At 37.4% G+C, this 19,651-nt stretch overlaps 1 protein-coding gene across 2 annotated transcripts in view; it reads right to left on the bottom strand.

The window, feature by feature from the left end:
- Nucleotides 1-5,669: 5,669 nt before the first annotated feature.
- LOC114248059 (monocarboxylate transporter 9) overlaps nt 5,670-19,651 on the bottom strand; it is a 48,425-nt gene continuing 34,443 nt past the window's right edge. For both annotated transcript variants that reach the window (XM_028181176.2, XM_089734222.1), the window contains exons 2-5: nt 10,271-11,863; nt 9,643-9,876; nt 7,408-7,690; nt 5,670-7,027 (exon numbers count right to left, since the gene is read on the bottom strand). In XM_028181176.2, coding sequence (XP_028036977.2) covers nt 6,756-7,027; nt 7,408-7,690; nt 9,643-9,876; nt 10,271-11,761 — 2,280 coding nt within the window. In that variant the 5' untranslated portion in view covers nt 11,762-11,863 and the 3' untranslated portion in view covers nt 5,670-6,755. The remainder of the gene's footprint in view (nt 7,028-7,407; nt 7,691-9,642; nt 9,877-10,270; nt 11,864-19,651) is intronic.

The raw sequence follows: 19,651 nt of genomic DNA, 5'->3' as shown, positions 1-19,651 counted from the left end.
TTGACAAAAAAACAACATACGGCCCGGTAATCTACTCCTTCTTCATTCGAAGTTGGCCGAAAAGTGTTTCTAAATACCGACAGTATTTAGATGCCCTCGGATTCTTTTTGCCATATTTTGCTGGCCGAATTTTTTGTTATTCGTTGTTAATCAAGATTCCTACTACAAAAACTACTATGACTGATTGAAATGTAATAAAACAACAAAACTGATAGGTACGTGTTAAAATGTCAAAACGTCTACTTTTATTCCTCATCAAAATAAGCTAAACATATTAAGTACAAGTTATAAAAATAAAAATATTACTCACTCACTACATATTGTATTATACTTTTATGTTATTTCATATCAAAAGTGGCTTCATTTTACTATATTATGGCTAGTAACAAAATTATTTAAGCATAAAAATTTAATAATATTTAGTAGCTCCCGCCCGGTTTAGCTTTTTACTGCGCGTCATGCGAATTCTATAAAATGTTAATACACATTTACGATGTTACCAATATACGTAACCAGGCCATTTGTAAATTGTATACTTTATTGGTAAGTGCGTCTGGAGCTTTTATTTATTTATTACACTTCATGTGTCGTCGTCGTGGCCTAACGGATAAGACGTCCGGTGCATTCGTGTTGAAGCGATGCACCGGTGTTCGAATACCGCAGGCGGGTACCAATTTTTCTAATGAAATACGTACTCAACAAATGTTCACGATTGACTTCCACGGTGAAGGAATAACATCGTGTAATAAAAATGAAACCCGCAAAATTATAATTTGCGTAATTACTGGTGGTAGGACCTCTTGTGAGTCCGCGCGGGTAGGTACCACCGCCCCGCCTATTTCTGCCGTGAAGCAGTAATGCGTTTCGGTTTGAAGGGTGGGGCAGCCGTTGTGACTATACTGAGACCTTAGAACTATATCTCAAGGTGTGTGGCGCATTTACGTTGTAGATGTCTATGGGCTCCAGTAACCACTTAACATCAGGTGGGCTGTGAGCTCGTCCACACAGCTATGCAATAAAAAAATAATAATAAAAAAAATGTAAAATTTACATTGGGCGAACTTAATGCCTAAGGCATTTTCTACCAGTCAACCAAAGGTAGTGCAGAGTAAATAGTGGTAGGTGCAATGAAATTTATATTAAACTAGCCGTGCTTACAGTTACAGCCGTAAACACTTATTGTTGCGTAACTATAATGGTTTGAAATATTATTATGCTGTCCCGATACTTTTTGCAAATAATAATGTGTTCTACAAAGTCAAAGTACATTATTTTATTTTATCTACAATAGTTTTCGCAGCACACGCGATGTAAAGAATATTTTAGGTAATTTTACACCTTGGGTTACATTATGGGAGTTTTCGTTGTTATGGGATGTTTATGGGGTTGTTGATGGGATTATATGGGAGTTAGCTTCCAATTCGTCGTGGCCTAAGGGATAAGACGTCCGGTGCATTCATGTTGAGCGATGCCTTACAACTTATATCTCAAGGTGGGTGGCGCATTTACGTTGTAGATGTCTATGGGCTCCAGTAACCACTTAACAACAGGTGGGCTGTGAGCTCGTCCACCCATCTAAGCAATAAAAAAAAAAAAATATTTATATTATTAATATTATATATTTAGCACTATATGTCTTGTTTTGTCGTGCGCACATAACTTATGTTGCAAGCCAGATTTTGTTTCTTTTTATTTGTGTTTTTTATGTATCTTTAGCTTGTGATGTGTATTGTGAGCCTAATAAAATAAATAAAAAATAAAATAAAATAAATAAACAGTGAAAGAAGTTTTCAAATCGGTTCAGTAGTTTCTGAACCTATTCAATACAAAATAAACAATCAAATCCTTTCTCTTTATAATATTAGTATAGATATAGACATTTCTTTATCGTGAAAGTGAGACTTGAACAAGTATTAATATTATTAGTAAATGTTAGATATATTATTAATCTTACCACAGGATTTTATGAAAATCATACTGGTGGTAGAACTTCTTGTGAGTCCGCACGGGTAGATACCACCCTGCCTATTTCTGCGATGAAGCAGTAATGCGTTTCGGTTTAAAGGGTGGGGCAGCCGTTGTAACTATACTGAGACCTTAGAACTCATATCTCAAGGTCGGTGGCGTATTTAAATTGTAGATGTCTATGGGCTCCGGTAACCACTTAACACCAGGTGGGCTGTGAGCTAGTCCACCCATCTATGCAATAAAAATAAAACAAAAGCCTTGAAGGTTAAACTTGAGGAACTCCTAGCGACCGTACCAATGGTCAGCAAGTCTGAGGCCATAAGTCATCTGGTATCAGATGTCGGACTCCAATTCTAGAGGGGCATGTCACATGGCACCACACAAAGCCCAGACTGGATTTTAGTTTGGTACACAAACTACGAGGTGTTGATAGGTGAAGGTATTAGTAAAAGATAAAAGTCAGAAAAATCAGGAAAAAAAAATTAATATATTTTCGTATAATAAATGATTTAAGATCTGTTTCACAATTTATTTATTTTTTTTGGTTTTTTTTACGCAAATGTGTGCACAAGTAGTGCGCAATTTTCAAACCGTTTTCAATACTATAATAAAATCTATAAAATGAGTGCGATATTGTACTGCAGCCAATGAAATGTCCAGCTGACGGCAGACAGTAGTACCTATAGACTTAATCCAAAAGTAAATATTATATTGAAATTGCAAAACAGTACTTAGATATTTTCCCTTATAATACTAATGAGGTAATTTTTTTTCTATGCTACGATAAATCTCTAAATTACATATCTATTTTAGATTTTGTCATTCTTAATTAGTAAATACACACAGGGAAACTTTTAATTTAAAAAAAAAACAAAAAACCCGAACATAACGTTTACAATTATTAACAGCTACAATTTTACTATTAAACTACGCGTTCGCTACGACAATTCGTGTAGCGGCGCGGCCCGCGGACTTCACCTGCGCGGTCCGGGCACAGAAACACGATGAGCGATGGCGGGAGTGGGGGATCGATTTATCCCTTTTGTCAGAGACCGTTCTATGTGACGCATCTAACATATGACGTCACGGGCCCCTGTAGAGCGCTCTCTTCTAGCATACGATTAATAACATTGTGACGTCATTAGATCTAAGCACAATTTAATTCAGTTTCCGACTGTGTGTGCCCGCCAGTCGCGACCCGCGTCACAAACTGATACAAATTATGATGTTAAGACACTTTCTTTCGAAAAAAACGAATACATGATTAAGAACATCACAAATCCACATCCTCAATTATATCGGCACTCTTCAAAGCTTTCGATTCAATAGTCACAAAACTGATAGGATGGACTAGCGGCTATAGCAATTAATTAAAACGTAAAAATACTTGAAACATTGTGTTTACTTGTATATGAGAAAAAATATATATTTTTAGAATGACACCGCACATAAAAAAAGGAACATAATTCAAATTCAAATACAGTGCATCATAGACAAGTATACGTGGACAGCATCACGACCTTCCAACTAAAACAAAGTTCCCACTGTCTCGTTGGAGCAGTAGCGGAGTTCGCCTTAACAGTTAAGATCCAGTAGTATCACTACAACTTTACAATAATTACGAATCGCTAAATATATTCTCTTGTTCTTTAAAATTCAAATGATTTTAAGCGACTTTGGTGCGACCTTAATGACTAATCGAATATATTCGTCTATGAGAATACTATAAATCCAAGCCATTTCTAGGACTAGCGATGTCGCGATGACAGCTGTCAGTTCTGACACAAAATGTCATTGAATTCACTGAAGTATATTATTTATGTCTATGATTGAATTACTATTATATTTTTACGGCGCTGGCATTAACATTGCAAACAGGTTAGCAACCGTGAGTTCTCGTAAGCAAACTATCTAAAAACTTTAAGTCTAAAACTAAGCTTTGTATTTTCTCTGAATGTGTAATGAGCGTTATAGTATCGAAGGATTTTTTTCAATACTACAGAATGAATTTTCTGTAGTCCCCGGTCACCGTCCTCGCCGAACCCGTCGCTTGCGACGAAGGGCTCGACGAGTAAATTAACCCATAGACACAGCCCACTGAGTTTTTCGCCGGATCTTCTCAGTGGGTTGCGTTTCTGACCCGGTGGTAGATTCTGCGAAGCACTACTCTTGCTAGGGCCAGTGTTAGCAACTCTCCGGTTTGAGCCCCGTGAGCTCACTTACACGTCAACGGCCATAGGATGCCGAAATCAAACAGTTTCCAACAAAAAGTATTTATTAAACGAAATCTAAATTTTATTGCCTGAATGCGAAGGTAGCGGGATTATCGAGTAATTAATTCCTTTTGGGAAAGTTTTTTTAATTGGAACGAACTTCATCAAATTTGAATGTAAGGTTTCTACATTCTAACTTTTAAGGTGTTTACATTACGTAACTTTTTTTTTAATAATTGTAAATGGCACATTAGCTTCGATGGGTTTTTCTCTCTCTCTTTCTTTCACTCTGTCTCTCTCTTCGATCAATAATACCACTAGATTCGCGATTAGCGCTTCAAAAACGGCCCGAAAAATAAGACCACAAATAAATTTGTGGTCTTATTTCAAATTAGTATGGTCCAATCATAGCCAACACTAAGACGTCAAAACGCTGCAATGCGCGTTCAAAAACTGAGTAAAAAACCACCGTAACACCAAGGTTTTGGAAGGAATATCTTTTTTTGGTAAATTTATATTATTAAGTGTTTTTCATAAAATAATAAACACAATTATATTGTAAATAAAACACAATTTACGAATATTGTAATTGTTTGGCCAATGTTTGTAACAAGGCACCAACTATTGTAACAAACATCACCTATGCTTGGACAGGGAATGCATAGAGTAGTTTTGTTATTTTATAATGTTATTTTTGTTTGTAGATTTCCTAGTAGCCCTTTGTCGCTGTGCACAATGGATATATATTATCGCGAAAGAAAGAGAAGAAATATAGAACCCTTATAAAAATTCTAGAATTGTTCAATGGTGGTGGCAAATCAATGCAAAAAAGTATTAAAAAAACTTTATATGTATGTGTAAATATTCTGAGCGTATATGCTGAAAAGGATTTGTTTTCTGGGGGAAACGAACACAGCCATAAAATAAGCCTAAATTAAACTGATTATAGAAAAATTCATTGATATAAGATTACATTAAATTTGTAAAAAAGAAACCGCTCATATAAAAATTACTTCTAAAAGACAGCTTTATAACAAACTGAATCTGTTTAAAGGTAATTAAACCTACATTATTGTTTTAATTACTTCTGTATAAAGAGTACGTGGAAAACATGTTTCGTGTTTCCTTTCATATTTTTTTTACTTTATTCAATTTTATTTTTTATCACCTATTTGTTGTAATAGCGGCAATGTAAAATATTATCTACTACTTTTTCGAATCGGTCAAAAATAGTTGCGACCATACAAAACGAACCTAAAACAAATATGTATATTCTGCAACTCTATGTCTTTCAATACTTACTGTGTTCTGAGCATTGAAATGTAATACCAAGAACTACATCTAGTTCCACAATACAATAAGCACGAAATTTTAAACAAACATTTTTAACCTTATAAATTAGGCTTTAAGTATCATTTTAGAATAAATATTTTTGTACTGATGACTTTTTATGTTCAAGTGACATTTTAAATTTATTCCATAATATTCTTTTTCTGACGAAAGGACCTAAATACATATATTTTGCAATGGTAATTAAACTTTATGCTTAAGTATTAAGGTTTATAATAAACTGAAGTCGTTAACATTATTAAACTTTTTTCTAAGAAATGAAGATGTTTTCGTGTCTGCAAACGTGGCCACTGGAGCGTCTTATTTTTGTTCCTGATCCTTAATCTAGTACTATTATTGATCGAAGGTCTCTCTAAAGTAGTATTTCGAATAAACATGCTAAATTCTTGTTTTAAGTGCTTTTCATCCTAGTGGCGCCATCTCTCTGTCCGTGCTCAAAACTAATACAATCTACAGTCAGGCGACATCTAGTGACAAAGAGTACATAACTGTAAACAACTCCTTCGTTCAACTTTGTGTCGTTTTCAACAAACATATTAATAGGCAGCATTACATTTATTTTATGGCAGCGCTTATTTTAAAAATACCTTTCATACTGTAACCGAATACTTAGACGTAGATATTTTAAAACGATCTTAAGCTAATTCGACCTTATCCTAAAGCGAATAGACTCCAAATTACTATTACACATTTTTTAAGGCAACGGTTTCAGATCTCACTTGTGTGTTGCTGCTCCGCGCCGCAGCTCTATACAAACACATTCGAATGTGTTTCACAGCGGACTTTTTGGCGGGAACGCGAGGAGTGAAGTTGTGTGATTTGTTTTATTTTGTCTATTTAATGTTTCTTCAGGTTTAAATGTGTAATAACGGTGGTTTATTAACCGTTTAATATCTGTGAAAGTGCACAAATGTGGGAAAATGAAACAAAGCCGCTGGACGTAACTTCTCGGGATCCTCCAAAAAGTCCACTGAAAAAAATCTTAGTAAATGGCCACCATTTTACTGAGATTATATTACATCTCATCTCATTTCATTTAATTTCATCCCAGTTCATTAATGTCTCAAATTAATCATCTTCATTTCATTTCACTACACATTTATCATTTCTAAAAATATAAATTAAAATAAGACATGACTTAAAGGTCTTAGTTACCAGGTCGTAAAATCCCTTAAAAAAATTCTTTTTTCACTGCTCCCGCTACATCTCGAGCTGTTTTGATCCTTATCGCGATCCAATACAGATAGAAATCGTGTGTTCGATCGATCGCCACAAGCGCACCTCGAGTGTGAGGCGTTCTGATTTCAAAATCACACAACAAGCTTCCCGTTCTGGTGGGGGGGCTCGCGGGGGGGGCTCGCGGGGGGGCCCGCGGGGGTGCGGCGCGCGGCAGCGGGAGGCGGGGCGCACGAGCAGGATGAGGCCCGAGGCCGCGATGAAGGCCCCGGCCAGGTAGAACGACAGGTCGTACGAGCCTGTCATGTCGTACACCCAGCCTGCACACAGTTATTTTTTATTTATTTTTTTATTGCTTAGATGGGTGGACGAGCTCACAGCCCACCTGGTGTTAAGTGGTTACTGGAGCCCATAGACATCTACAACGTAAATGCATCACCCACCTTGAGATATAAGTTCTAAGGTCTCAGTATAGTTACAACGGCTGCCCCACCCTTCAAACCGAAACGCATTACTGCTTCACGGCAGAAATAGGCAGGGTGGTGGTACCTACCCGCGCGGACTCACACACCACCAATAATTACGAAAACTAAAATTGGCGGGTTTGATTTTTATTACACGATGCATCAATCAGATATCACTGTACATTACTCGTCTACATTTTTACATAACATGAACTGATAAATTAACGAAAGCTCACCAGCTAAAGGCGGTCCTATCAAATTCGCCACGCCCTGCATCAGCAGTAGCAACCCATAGGCGTTTGTGAACTTCTCCAGGGTTATTTGTTCCACCAGTATGATGCTGGTCAGGGAGTAGTTGGCTGCGATGAAGGCTCCGAAGGCGCCGGCCGCCGCGGCCAAGCTGAGGTAGGAAGTCAGGAGAGGCATCAGCACCGTGACCAGGCCGCAGAGCAGCATGCAGCCCGCGTACACCAGGACAGGGTTCACGCACTTCCAATCACCCACCCAGCCCAGCAGTATCTGAAATTATAGGAAACTGATGTAGATCTGATGATTTAGAACTGAAATCATCAGATATCTATACAGATAAAATTGGAATGTCTGTTTGTAATATTGAATACAGCAAAATAACCTTTTCTACAATTTTTGTCTGTCTATCTGTCTGTTTGTTCCGACTAATCTCTAGAACGGCTGGACCGATTTTTACGAGACTTTCACTGTTAGGTAGCTGATGATATAAAGAGTAACTTAGGCTATTTTTTCGACTAGCTTCGCCCCGCGGCGTCACCCGCGGTACGACAATAACCGCGGGTAACATCGCGGGACTCAACTATCAATAATAAAAATGTTTCCGAAGCGAAGCGTGGGCGGATCGCTAATTTTAGTATTGATATTATTAGTCGTGAGACGGTACGGCTGTGACATCGACCTCATGTCTCAAGGCAGCGAGTTCCAGTAGCCGACCATACCAAGTATCTGTCACCATTGAATCTTTAACTAAACAAATGAGTTCACCAGTGCTCAGGATATGTATATTTGATTAACTTTAACTGTCGATTCAGAACGAGCCCCATGGCGCGACTGACATATCAATGACCGTAACAAGTATATTATACGTATTTCACGAAAATTAGCACGTGTAGTTAAAGACTATTTAAAACAAGAGCGACGCAGAGTAGCTACTACATTGAAATAACATATCATTCAAAATGTTAACGTAAGAAGCGTTATATTTATATCTGTTTAACGCACTAATGCGAACATTATGTAGACTAAGATGATTCATTTTGGTGGGCCATGTTGAATAATACGATGTCTTATTTCCCTCAGATTATAATGCCATTTTATTTTATACTAGCGGCCCGCTCCGGCTCCGCTCGGGTCTTTAACAAAAATTTCAACGATATGACGTTGTTTTATTTTTTATATATTTAAATAAAATAACACTAATTGCGGCATAACGCAAGTCTTTTTGTAAGTAATAATGTGTTCTACAAAGCCGTAGTACATTATTTTATTCTACCATCAATAGTTTTCGCAGGACACGGGATATAAAGAATATTTTAGGTATTTTTTTTACACTTTGGGTTACATTATTGGAGTTTTAGTAAGGATCCCTAATTTTTTTCAAAAAAGATTATAGCCTATGTCACTCGGAAATAGTATAGCTTCCAAACAGTGCAAGATTTTTTAAATGGGTTTGGTAGTTTCGGAGCCTATTCAATACAAACAAACAAACAAATCTTTCCTCTTTATAATATTAGTATAGATAAATCGAAAATGTTGGAATCAATTTAATTTTTTGTTTTTTTTTCCTAAGCTGATGGCCTTGGTAGACCATTTCAGCGTAACCCTAACAAGTAGGTGAGATCGCGGGGCTCAAACCTGACGACGTTGCTCTAGCACTGGCTCTAGCAAGAGTAGTGCTTCGCAGAATCTACCACCGGATCGGAAACGCGACCCACTGAGAAGATCCGGCGAGAAACTCAGTGGGGTAATTCTTAGTGTTTTTTGAACATAGCACTATAATGAACAAAGTATTGATTTTTGGTGCTTCTACGGGCGTCTTTAGGCATTTAATTGTTCAGAGAAATTGTTGTTAAGATTCCATCTCTATTCTATCACCGCACCGTCCATGATCGGGTCAGAGTTCACTCATACTGTCTGGGAACACTGCACTCATTCAAACTTTATTTCCAAATATCTTTATTTCCGTATACCATCCTGCTTAGGACTAAACTTCACGGAGTTTCCCGAGCACTTTGGCGTATCCTTCTTCAAACGAGGTTTCAAAACAGTCCTAAGTGGTAAGCAACGCGCATGTGCCTCGGCATTACTGATGTTCCAAGATCATTAGCAACTACCATTTCTTTCATATCTTGACAAAATTAAGTACCACTTTTTAGATTTCTTGGTTCCTTGGTATATTTCCGAAAAAAATCAAACAATAAAGACAATGATAAGACTCTCACCTCTCCGAACATATTGAGGATCCCTATGACGGAAATCAGCATAGAAGACTGGGACTCGTTGAAGCCCATAATCATGCCATTATCGGCTATGTACACATACGGCACGTCGTACCACATGTACAGGAGGAAGTTGGATATGGCAAAGATCAGGAACGCTGGGTTCTGAAGGTGGGAGAAGTCTAAAACGTCCACGACCAGGTCCCAGAAGTCCCAGAGACCGGCGTACCATTGAACCTGGAAAATCCAAAAAAAAATTATTACTGAGATTTATCTCTCATCGTTTTAACATTTAACGTACGAATATAAAATGTCGAAATGAAGCGGTTCCCTGTACGAGACTGTTAAATGTTAGCATGTGCATGTGAGTATTACATAAAATACGCTCACGAGTGCTCATTGCTGATGATTTCGTCAAAATTGCATAACGATAACCGGTTTTGACTTTTGAAAAAGACGTCCTCTGCTCATAACCTCTTGGTTAAACTCGACAGCAACAAATTTATTGGAATCATTTAGAAAACGCGGCAAAAAAATTTGAAAGAGCATTCTGCTCCTAATATATTCTATGATATTACAAAGAAGAAAGGGGTGTTCGCGAATTGATTGAAATAAATGAAAATAACCTTACTTTTTCTTTAGCTATGGTCGTCATAGAATTCCTGAAGATATTGGGACACGAAGAAGCACGCAGTCTGTATCTGTTGATGTTCAGCATCGCCCCTCTGTACGTTAAAGAATGACGATGAACCCGCAGATCTTTCAAAAATGCTGGAGGCTTTTTAGTAGATCCTGTCGCTTGACGCCTCAACCATAGGGACAAAGCTGCTTTATCATTCACCGTGGTGTTCTCTTGAGTCGGAGGTGCGATAGGTGTTAGAATACCAGGTGACGTAATTCCTGGGGACATGACTGTCCTTGGAGGGGACTGCTCGTGCAATCGGCCGCTGTCGCTGAAGCTTCTAGAGGGCAACATCACTCCAGGGTAGTTTTGGGCCAGAATTGCGTAAGCACGACCTCTATTTGACATTAGTTCGAAAACTTCTAAGGAAACTCCTTCACCGCCCGTCATGAATGTCGGTAGGTCTACCAAGGAACTAAATTGGGGCACGATCGGTGAAGTTACGGTTTCAATTTTAACGCTGTCCGCCATTTTGGTTGAGCCCGCGGCGCTGCTCTTGCTGTCAGAGAAACTGTCAGCCGAGGAACCGAATCGTTTGTTACGTTTTATCTCTCTTCTGCGTTTACGTTCTTTTGCTCTCTCTTCGTTCATTGTGGCGGTCCAAGGTAAGTCTCTGAACAAGAGACCACACACGGCCATGTTCAGAAATAGGCCGGCTAAGATCAGAGTGGTTCCGCGCCAACCGTACTCATCCAGCATCACGTTTGTCAGCGGCGCAAATATGAAAGTTCCAATGCCGCTTCCACAAACCGATATTCCGGTTGCCAGAGAGCGCTTCTTGTCAAAATAATACGCGACTATAACCACTGCAGCCACGTAGCACAGACTCAATCCAAAACCGGCCATTATGCCGAAGGTCAGGAACAAAGTCTCCATGTTATCCACGAAAGCGGATATAACAAATCCAGCAGCCGCCAGAATCGCACCAAAGATCGTCACACGCCTGCAGCCGTATCTGTCCGTCAGAAAACTGGCAATCGGGCCGGAAAGAAGCGGCATCGCCATGAAAATGCCGGCGATCCATGCGGTCTTGCCTTTTCCCTCGCCGAAGTAGTCAAGAAAGTGCGGATAGAACACACCGAAACTAAAGGTGATACCGTCCGCGATGAGGTTAACCATGAAGGAGGCGAAGACGATGACCCAGCCCCAGCCGCCGTCGGGAGGACGTGCCTCTGTAATAGAGACGTCCTCATCGTCGGAAGAGGAGGAAGAACCTGAGGAGGAGAGCGAGACTGGTGCGGGCGGACAGTGCGCGTCGAACTGCACGTGCAGAGCTCGGCGCGGGGCGTGCAAGAGCGGCTCGGCCTCGGGGATGGCGGGCAGCACGCGGGTCTCGCTCAGGGCCGGCTGCGGCGCCGCGTCTCCGGTTTCGCAGGGTCCTCCTTGGACCGACCGATCGTTCTTGAGCTCCGACGGCGGCGAGAGGGGCGCGCGTTCCATTCCGATAGAGCGCGACGGTACTGCGCGCGCAGCGGCTGCAGCGCGAGATCACCACCGCGCCGGGCTTCCATGCGTATACCGCAGCACCCTCGTGACCTCATGCTGGAACAATTTAAATAATCACATTAATTTAATGTATTTTTTATTGCTTAGATCTAATTCTCTTTTTACAGTACAACAACTGCCCTACCCTTCAAAACGAAACGCATTGCTGCTTTATGGCAGAAATAGGTAGGATGTGCTCAATCGCGCTTTAGCAACACTCAGTACCACCAAGAATTAAACTTATTAATATTCATCATCATCATTCTCCTACCCTTCTCCCAGTCACATGGAGACAGCGCAACATGTTTTCTCCTTCCATACTCATATGCCTTTTTGCCATAACGTCTTGTATGTGTATTAGTATTGGTCGTACCAATTGAGAGCGCACACTGAAAACGTTCTCTCTGCTACAGTACAACGGCTGCCCCACCCTTCAAACCGAAACGCATTACTGCTTGACGGCAGAAATAGGCAAAGCGGTGCGGACTCACAAGAGGTCCTGCCACCAATAATGAATTATTGAAAATTTAAGTACGTGAACGTTCTAAAATTCGGCGTTCACCTCGGTAAGGTAAGACTGGGTGTATGGCGCATCTAATATTTTGTTTACACACGCGACTACCGGACGAGGGTACAAAACTACAATATGGTTAGCCGGATGTCCAAAGTACTAAATCGCTCGTTGTACGAGGTGCCATCTGATTGAAACACAATAGGTAACTCCTATGTCATTAGGGACTCAAGAAGTTACGAATAACACATATCCAAACTACACGACGACGCAAAAATTTAATGACGCTATTCTGATTGATCATTGAAGCCAATTGATTGTCGTTAAGGATTCGATTGAAGATTAATAAAATCAAATTATTATTATATTAATACAAATAGAACTTTTCATCAGGTTTCACGGTATACCATGCAAATTTCACAACAAACCTACATTTAAAATTTTCAGAAAATGTTACCAAAAAACTTGGATTTTGTCCAATAGGTAATTATACCTATAAAAAAAATATGCTTATATAAAGTGGCGTAGCGAGAGGGGTAAGGGGGTACATCATGCCCCGGGCGCTTCTCACAAAGGGGCACCAAATGATCCGCAAAACAAAAAACTGCTGGATAATTTTGATTTTTATTATAATTGATTTCTGGAAATTTAAATTTAGTGCCAGTGTAATATAATAAATGTTAATTCGTAAATAATAAGGAAATAAAGGAACGCTAATAATCTATATCAATCAAACTGTTTATTGTTTTAAAACTACGTGTTTTTTAAATATTTCTTAATAAATACATATTATGTAAATTCATAATAGGTATCTTTTGAACTAATTCTAAATGATCATATGCATTTCAAAATCTAGTCTTGTTTTCTCCACTACATTTTGTGTCTCAAATTTAAGCCTAGCTTAAGCCTGTAACTTTATTTATTTTACATTATTTATTTATTTGCCAGTAAAATTTTACATATAATTATACGGTTTTCGAAGGTAGGGTTAACAAGTTATTGTGCCCTGGGCGCGAGTTAAAACCGCTACGCCACTGCTTATATAATATATCTATACATAACGTCCGAGCATTCATAAAAAGTTTTATTTATTTATTTGACACGTTGACGTCACATTAAAAATTACAGTAAGAGCTTCCTTGGGATGACATTGTGTTATTAAAATTTTCAACACTGAACAGCAAAAATATTTAATCAATAAAACTTGTTGCTCAGTTGATGATAAATAACTTAATGATAATTATTAATTAGTATTAATATAAATTTATGTAATTTAGATATAATTTTTAATATATGATGATGTTAAGTTTAATAATATATGATGTTCTCGTTTGTTGATGGAATCTTAATATATATTATATAAACTACGTGTCATGTTGTTTGTCCGCGATGGACACCTAAACTACTGAACCGATTTTAGCTCTTTTTTTTAATTATTGTTCCAACTTAGGCCATAGGATGGTTTTTAAATACCAACTTTTCACATAAGCTACTATTTAATGGCATAAACACCACGTGTTGCTGAGGCTAAAGTATAAGTGAAATTAATTTTGTAGTAAACGCAATACAGTAAACTCCAATTGTTCTTACTTTGTTATTTTTTTATATTAGCATAGCCGGCCACGTGTTATTTAGAAACAAAAACCTTAGCCACAGCAACGCGTGACCAGGTTTTTTCTTTTTTGTATTGCTTAGATGGGTGGACGAGCTCACAGCCCACCTGGTGTTAAGTGGTTACTGGAGCCCATAGACATCCACAACGTAAATGCGCCACCCACCTTGAGATGCGAGTTCTAAAGTCTCAAGTATAGTTATAGTTACATATAGTTAGTCTGCTAGTATTTATATAAATTGTTGCCGTTTACAAAATCGTGGTATCAGCGAGTTTTTTACCACAACATAAAAAAAATATGTAATATTTAATTTTAGTCGAATGGTCCAAATTCTACCGTCATCACTGACACCTCAAGAATTACAATTTACCTAACTGCTTAGTCTTCGCTTATCATAATATACAATTAAAAGGTTACATATAAAAGGTTAACCAGGACCACTAGCGACTGCCATAAAAATTAAATTAAAAGGAACGAAATAATTAAGCGCCAGCTGATGTACGTGTGCGACCTATCCTTGAAGTACATAGTTTCGTGAAGGACATCGGTTGCGGTAAAGAGCTATTAAAACAAGGCTACCAATAATAATAAGGTTTGTTTATATCGAAGCGTGAAGGCTACTTGGTTTAAGCGACATTTCGCTTAATACGCGACATTTATCTTTTATAATTTGCGTAATCACTGGTGGTAGGACCTCTTGGAAGTCCGCACGGGTAGGTACCACCAGTAATGCGTTTCGGTTCGAAGGGAGGGGTAGCCATTGTAACTATACTGAGACCTTGGAACTCATATCTCGAGGTGGGTGGCGCATTTACGTTGCAGATGTCTATGGGCTCCAGTAACCACTTAACACCAGGTGGGCTGTGAGCTCGTCCATCCATGTAAGCAATAAATTAAAAAATTAAAGCTGCGTTTATTTGGTATTAGTAGTATCAACAAACGGACCTTTTTCATTGAACTTTAATTAAGTTTATCCCATTTAAATAAATAGCTGTATTTTTTTGTTATTATTATGATATTCTTTCCCAAAATTTAAACTTTAAATGGCTTTCATGTAAACTTACATAAATGTTGCTTAAACTAAATAAATAAATAACCTTTCACCTCTAGATATGTATTTTGAATATGGGAATGAGGCGTTCGCTCCTGGCCTTTTCATTTTTCATTATTATTAAAAAAAAATGTATTTTTTTACTTGTTTTTTCGTTTATTGTATATATTTTTACTTATTTAAAAAAAAAAGAAAACGTTTGAGAAAAAAATAAACAAAAAAAAAGCCCGCTGAGTTTGTTTCGCCGGTTCTTCTCAGGATTGTGGCTTTTTTTGGAACCGGTGGTAGAGTTAACATTGTTATTTATATTTTAACATTCAACAAGTGTGTTGTACTGACATCTAAGTTGACAATTATACAAAAAAAAAAAATCCTAGCTGAGATTAGTGCATTCAAATCACAAACTACATTTTAATATCAGGCAATCTTTAATAAAGGTCTTGACAAGAGCATAAGCACAGACTTTGTATTTCTTTGAATGGTGGAAGAAATCGGAAAAATACCTGAATCTGGCAAAAGACATTTTTAATACAATTTCCGAATATTCGCGATCACACTATCGTGTAAAAACATCCGCTCAGTGGAAGATCTTGTCTGTGTAATTGTAAATTAGTTAAGAACGTTGCGTTCTCAAATCACATCAGAGTCACCAGTTTGCTGTGTGATAATTTGATTTTTCCAAGAACCAAAAATTTTAATTCAATTCCTACTAACTAGATTCTTAATGTCTAATGGTGCAATTGATTAGCGACTATGGCATGTTGTGGTAATTCAGCACAATCCGTACAACAATCGATTCATCAATAAAATACCAGAAACTAAGTTGAAAATACTTAAACTAAATACACAAATAGAGCATTCTTCCAGATGCTAAAGTGCTGACTTGACTCAAAGTTTTGTCATCCATTACAAAACTTCGGACAGTTTGCGAACTGGCGGCGGCTTTAGTTTGAATAACTTTTACTGGTACATCCCGATCTCAGTGATTTCATTTGGAGACTTAAATTCTCAACAATCGCAACAATGTCAATCAAATTCTTGTGTATTTACTGATGGTAGGACCTCTTGTGAGTCCGCGCGGGTAGGTACCACCGCCCTGCCTATTTCTGCCGTGAAGCAGTAATGCGTTTCGCTTTGAAGGGTGACTATACTTGAGACCTTAGAACTTATATCTCAAGGTGGGTGGCGGTATTTACGTTGTAGATGTATATGGGCTCCAGTAACCACTTAACACCAGGTTATGAGCTCGTCCACCCATCTATGCAATATAAAAAAATATTTTTTCGAAATTTTCATATCACGAATTCGTGTCTAGATTCTCGACTTACCCTTTGACTGTTGTGTAGGTCACCGGTGCCCTACGCGGCGCACTGAAGTCATGTCATGTCATTTGTGTTACTAAGCGTCTGGATTGCCTAACTCTACCTTCTTTTGTTCGTTAATAGTCTTTCAGGTCTCTTAGAAATAGATTCATTTTCAGCATCTACGGATTCGTCTTTCCCACCCAGAGTCTACTAGATATTCCGTCGCCTTAGTAAAAGTTACACGACAGTCAAAGGGCTGAGTGACGTCAACCCGGGTTGGACGGGTTTATTAATCTTACAAGATTTCTTGAAAATCTTATAAGACGCCGGATGCCCGACTGGTGTCGATTACTCGTGTCGATCCGAAGCAATCAATGTAGGGTCCTAAGGTGTACGGAGGCCTTTCCAGTTGCAAGGCGAACTCTTTGTCGAGTTCGACGAGTACGGTTGCCAGGGTCCCTAAGCCTGCTCCTAGTGTTAGAGCTGAAGGCGTCTAATGCAAGCGTTATTGGATCTGATGGATCCGTAAGGACGTGGGCGTGTGACGTGCTGCGTATCCAATAGTACTATTTATTAAAAAAGTGTAAATCACAATCTTATTGATATTTGAGCTCTTCTGATATCTGAGCTCCTTGAACCAAGGCTAAAACAAAAGTTTTCATCTAGAATTCTTTTGTATAGGTTTAAACTAGCTATTGTTAAGTTCACAATAGCTCAGTCGGATGGAAGTGGCGCTTATGTTTGACCTTTTGTAGTAGTTTCCACAGCTTATGTTCAGTTTTCTGCAACGAAGCAAATGTTGGAGATTCTTCACTTATTTCACTAGTGTTCAGCAGTTTTCAACAGCTTTTTTTGTCTACATTGGTATTTATTGGAAGCAATTCACACTTAACCATTGGCTACGTATATTTCACATCATAAATGATCACTGTAGACCGTGTTTTAATTTTTTACTTTATCATTAACATAACTATGGACTTTTAAAACTGTTTGCCGCAGTGGTCAGTAGTCACCCCGTTAGCAACTCATTTTAGCTGTTACATGATACCATCAGAGATTAAAAAATCAATTAGGACTTCTCCTTCACATCATAAAACAGACTTTGAATCGAGTTAATATGATTAGATTTAATAAATGAATTTTAAGATAATTAGTATGACAACGCTTGGTACGAATTCTCAATTTCTTAGGAGTTCTTCAATTTTGGTAGATCACATTTTGCATGCAGGAGTAAAACTATCATATAAATAGAAATACTTATTATTACTTTATTGCGTTGGAACGAAAATACTTAAATAATTATAAAGTATATATTTATAAATGGAATACATATGTATAAATAAACACAAACAAATATGTGGATGACCAATTATATCATTTCATTTATTTTATTTCATTTTATTATATCTATTTCCAATTATATCTTTGTGTTTACATCCCAAGCTAATCAGCATTACAACGAATACAACGGTGAGACAATGCACCGTAATTTTGTTTAATTATTTAATTTAAGGTTAGCTTTACCCCTTTTGAGAGTTATTACGACGCAGTGCACTTAACCTATCCGGATAATACTGCAAGAAAGCGGGTTATTATTTTTAAGAAATTAATATTAGCTCCTCCCATTCTCGTCTGTCCATAAAAGTATAACTGAAACACTAAATAATTATGGCATGATTGAATTAACCTTTCTATAACAAAGGAACACAGCTACATGTTCCAGTCTACTGGCTTCCCCTTTGATAGCTATGTCGCAGTGCAGTGAAACGCTACGGAATCCTGCTGCAAAAATGCTGACCTGCTTCGCAATAAGGTCGTGCACCACTACGTTCTATGAATAATACATTATGCAGATTGCAACGAGAGTAGTATTTCATGTTAGCATTAATAATCTGTCATGTCATTGACGTTGTCTGCTGGGCCCGTTATATAGAACACTGCATCACTGTCTATTTATTAGCTTCAGACGTATGTCTGTTTGTAACGGAATCTTTGAACATGATTTTGACCCCCTCCAAAACGTCGGATTAACTCGAAATTTGGTATACTTATAAGGACCGATGACAATTCTATATTAAAAAAATAAATTAAAAAAATAATTGAAAAAATCAAATTTCAACTAAAAAATGAAAAATAAATAAGTTTAAAAAAACTAAAAAAATACGCTTTTATTGAAAAACCAACTAAAAAATTGAATATAAATATAAAAATATTTGATTTAAAAATAGTGTAAGAAAAAATGATTTTATTGTTAAAAAAGCGTGGGGTGCATGGTATCAGTAGTTACAAATATTTTATGAAGAGATATGAGTAAAAAGGTTATTTTGATAATATCCTGAAAAGCACCCCACGCTTTTTTACAATAAAATCATTTTTTCTTACACTATTTTTAATTCAAATTTATTAAAATTTATTTTCTATTTCTTAGTTGGTTTTTCTATAAAAGCGTATTTTGTTAGTTTTTTTAAGCTAAGTATTATTTTTTTGTAACCAAAACAAAAACGGTGTTCAGAATATAAAACTCAATATTTGTTCACAAAAACGTCTCCCTTTACAGTCATAACCGTAAATTCAGACTAAACGTATTTTATGGGGATCTTTTTGATGAAAAACGACAATGTAGCTAAACAATGAAAGTACAATCTTGTTCCATTCTTATGGCTGACACTCATCAGAGCGAGGTCAAGGTCTTTCATGTTTGTTTTACTCTATATCGATTATGGAATCACTCATGATCGTGTCACCACTACAATTCGGCAAATATAGTTCTATTATTATCTATTTATTAATACGTGAAGCAAAAACTTTGTACCCCCGGAGGAGCATGAAATTTCCCACGCTTATAGAGAATATAGAGTGCTGTGAGCTAATTTTTTTTTTAATTATTAACTCTAAAAATACATTAAAGCACACACTACCATGTATTTGAGACACACACGCATGTATACTCTTTGGTTTATTGTTAGTCTGTGGTGAAATTGAGAATAAATTAATATTGTGTCTTTAAAATTATTTATATAGTGGAGTTTTGGCGAAATCTGTGATTATCGAAGTATAATAGTTCTTGACAATAGAACAAACTTATAATTTAAATCAATAATTATAATCGAATTTCGACTGCTTGGCAACCAGACCACTAATTACAATTAATTTGCTAAATGTAAGGACTGGGACTTTTAGTGCGTTTTTATTAGCTTGACTTACAACTATCGGTCTAACGGAATCCTTCAAGGCGATTTTCGCCAAATTGACGTCCAATTAACTTTATAATTTTCACACGCGTCAAGAACAAGATGGCAATACAGTAATTTTATTACTTTGTTCTAATATTGTGACCGGGATAACCAGGATTGAAAAAAAAAGGTA

The sequence above is a fragment of the Bombyx mandarina genome, chromosome 17 (assembly GCF_030267445.1).
Source record: "Bombyx mandarina strain Sakado chromosome 17, ASM3026744v2".
Taxonomy (NCBI): domain Eukaryota; kingdom Metazoa; phylum Arthropoda; class Insecta; order Lepidoptera; family Bombycidae; genus Bombyx; species Bombyx mandarina.
The sequence above is the reverse complement of the archived record's forward strand: the minus strand, read 5'-3'. Positions and strand labels throughout refer to the sequence as shown.